General features: G+C 37.5%; 1 protein-coding gene across 1 annotated transcript; it reads left to right on the top strand.

Annotated features, from left to right (window-relative positions):
- Positions 1-158: 158 nt before the first annotated feature.
- Positions 159-1,688, top strand: CSUI_008949 (uncharacterized protein). Its single transcript, XM_068069068.1, has 2 exons — positions 159-171; positions 965-1,688. The coding sequence occupies exon 2, from the start codon at positions 1,044-1,046 to the stop codon at positions 1,158-1,160; it is 117 nt and encodes a 38-aa protein (XP_067918956.1). The 5' UTR covers positions 159-171; positions 965-1,043; the 3' UTR covers positions 1,161-1,688.
- The last annotated feature ends 262 nt before the right edge of the window (positions 1,689-1,950 follow it).

Raw genomic sequence — 1,950 nt, 5'->3', positions numbered from 1 at the left:
AAGTGAAGGAAGCTCTTTGAAGTACCTCGCTTTTCTTTTGAACTAAGAAAGAAGCAAGAAGAGAAAGATCGGAAGAAAGAGAAGAAGGAAGAGAGAGAAACACAGGAAGACAGAGAGAGAGGGAGGGAGAGGTTTGAAGCGTGAGGGAGATTGTCGAGAAGAATTTCGGGTGTATGTCCACTTAGGTATCAGCAGAGATAGAATGTCAGCTCTTCCGCTTTTCTTTGTTCAGAACATTTATTTCATTCTCCTTTTTCTTTTGATAAGCCGCTCGCTCTTTTGTCTCATATCTGTCTACCTCCCTCTATTCCTAGTTGGTCTTCTTTATTCTTACTCTCTCGCCGTTCACATGTGTCACATATACATACATATATATATAGATATATAGATATACATATATATACATATATATACAGATAGATATGTAGATAGATTATGTATATACCTAGATGTTCTATATATATGTATATATGTGTCTATAGATCATGTGTATAGGCAGATGTGGGTATGTGTGGTATATTGTTGTCTACGACTTATCTGCATGTATGGAGTGATCTCTCTCTCCACGCGGTTCTTCTCTATAAATAGATACAACATACCAGCTGTACATACACTCAAGACACACATTCATGCATTCGTCAGCTATCCATCTATCTTCTCTTTCTCAAAGTACTTTTCATGGAAAATTTCTCTGAAGAGATTTGAAATTTAATCAATCTTTAGTCTATGCATAGAAAATAGGGAGAAAAGCCTTTCCATTTTCTCTTTGTCTATCTATCTCGGGTTCTTCTCAAAGCCCTCCGTGTGTATCTACACAGAGACAGAAAGAAAGAGTGAAGGAGAGAAAGAAAATTCATCGAGCATGCTTACTACGGCTATACAAGCGGCTGTCACTCTTTCTCACTCTTTCTTTCTTTCTCACTCTTGCGTTCTTTCTTATTTCTTTCTTTTTCTTTTCTTGTAGGCAGAGGAGTCTTTAAAGATAGGTTTTCTTGGGAGTGCTTCTGGAGGTCGGACTTCTGTAGGTTTGGCTAATCGCTTCAATGGCGATGTCCTCTCGTCTCTCTTCTCACGCCCCTGAAACAAACACAAGAAGAAAAAGAAAAAGAAGAAGAAAAAGAAAGAGAAGAAGAAGAAGGAGAAGAAGAAGAAGAAAATGAAGGAGAAGAAAAAGAAAGAGAAGAAGAAGAAGAAGGTGGAGGTCATTACTTGTCATACTACGATGGATTGAAGAAGAAGAAGTTTTCGTGGGGTCTCTCTTCACATCTTGATCAATCAGACCTACTCTCTTCTTTTCAAATTCTCTTCTTTTTCTTCTTGTCTTTTCGCTTTTCTTCTCCATATGTCGATTCTCTTCTTTCTTCTTTTCCAAACTTCCTGTTCGTGCTTGTTTTCTTTTCGTATCTCTTCTTTCATTCTTTCTCACTCTTTCTCATGACAATACAAGAATAAGAACGTCTTCCTCTTCTCCTTCTTAAGCCTTTTTCATCTCTTCTTCTTCTTTGTGTTTTCTATTGGTAGAGGTTGTCGGGAGTCTCTTGTCGTCCTGTACATCTTTCTCTTTTCTCTGACGTGAATGAAGGAATGAAGAGACAGAGAGACAGACAGAGGGAGGGAAAAAGAAAAGCAAAAAAGTAACTTTTCGATCCACCAATCCATCAAGGAATAACCCTCATCTGTACATATATAAATTGATATATATATATATATCTTTAATCTATCTATACATACATATATATATATAGATAGATATTTATGCATGGCCGTGATCCGCCTCGTTACCATTGAGAAAGAAGACTTTTCAATCGATTCATTAATCAAGGAATTTACCGATCGACATTTCTTTTCTTTCCGTCTCTCCATCTCAAGTTATTTTACGAGAGAAGGTGGAAAGACAGAGGGGAAAGAGAGGGAGAGAGAGTGTGTATGTGGGTTGACAAGAGGAGCAGA

The sequence above is a fragment of the Cystoisospora suis genome (assembly GCF_002600585.1).
Source record: "Cystoisospora suis strain Wien I chromosome Unknown contig_5161, whole genome shotgun sequence".
NCBI classification, from domain to species: domain Eukaryota; phylum Apicomplexa; class Conoidasida; order Eucoccidiorida; family Sarcocystidae; genus Cystoisospora; species Cystoisospora suis.
This window is presented reverse-complemented; position numbering and strand designations above follow the sequence as displayed.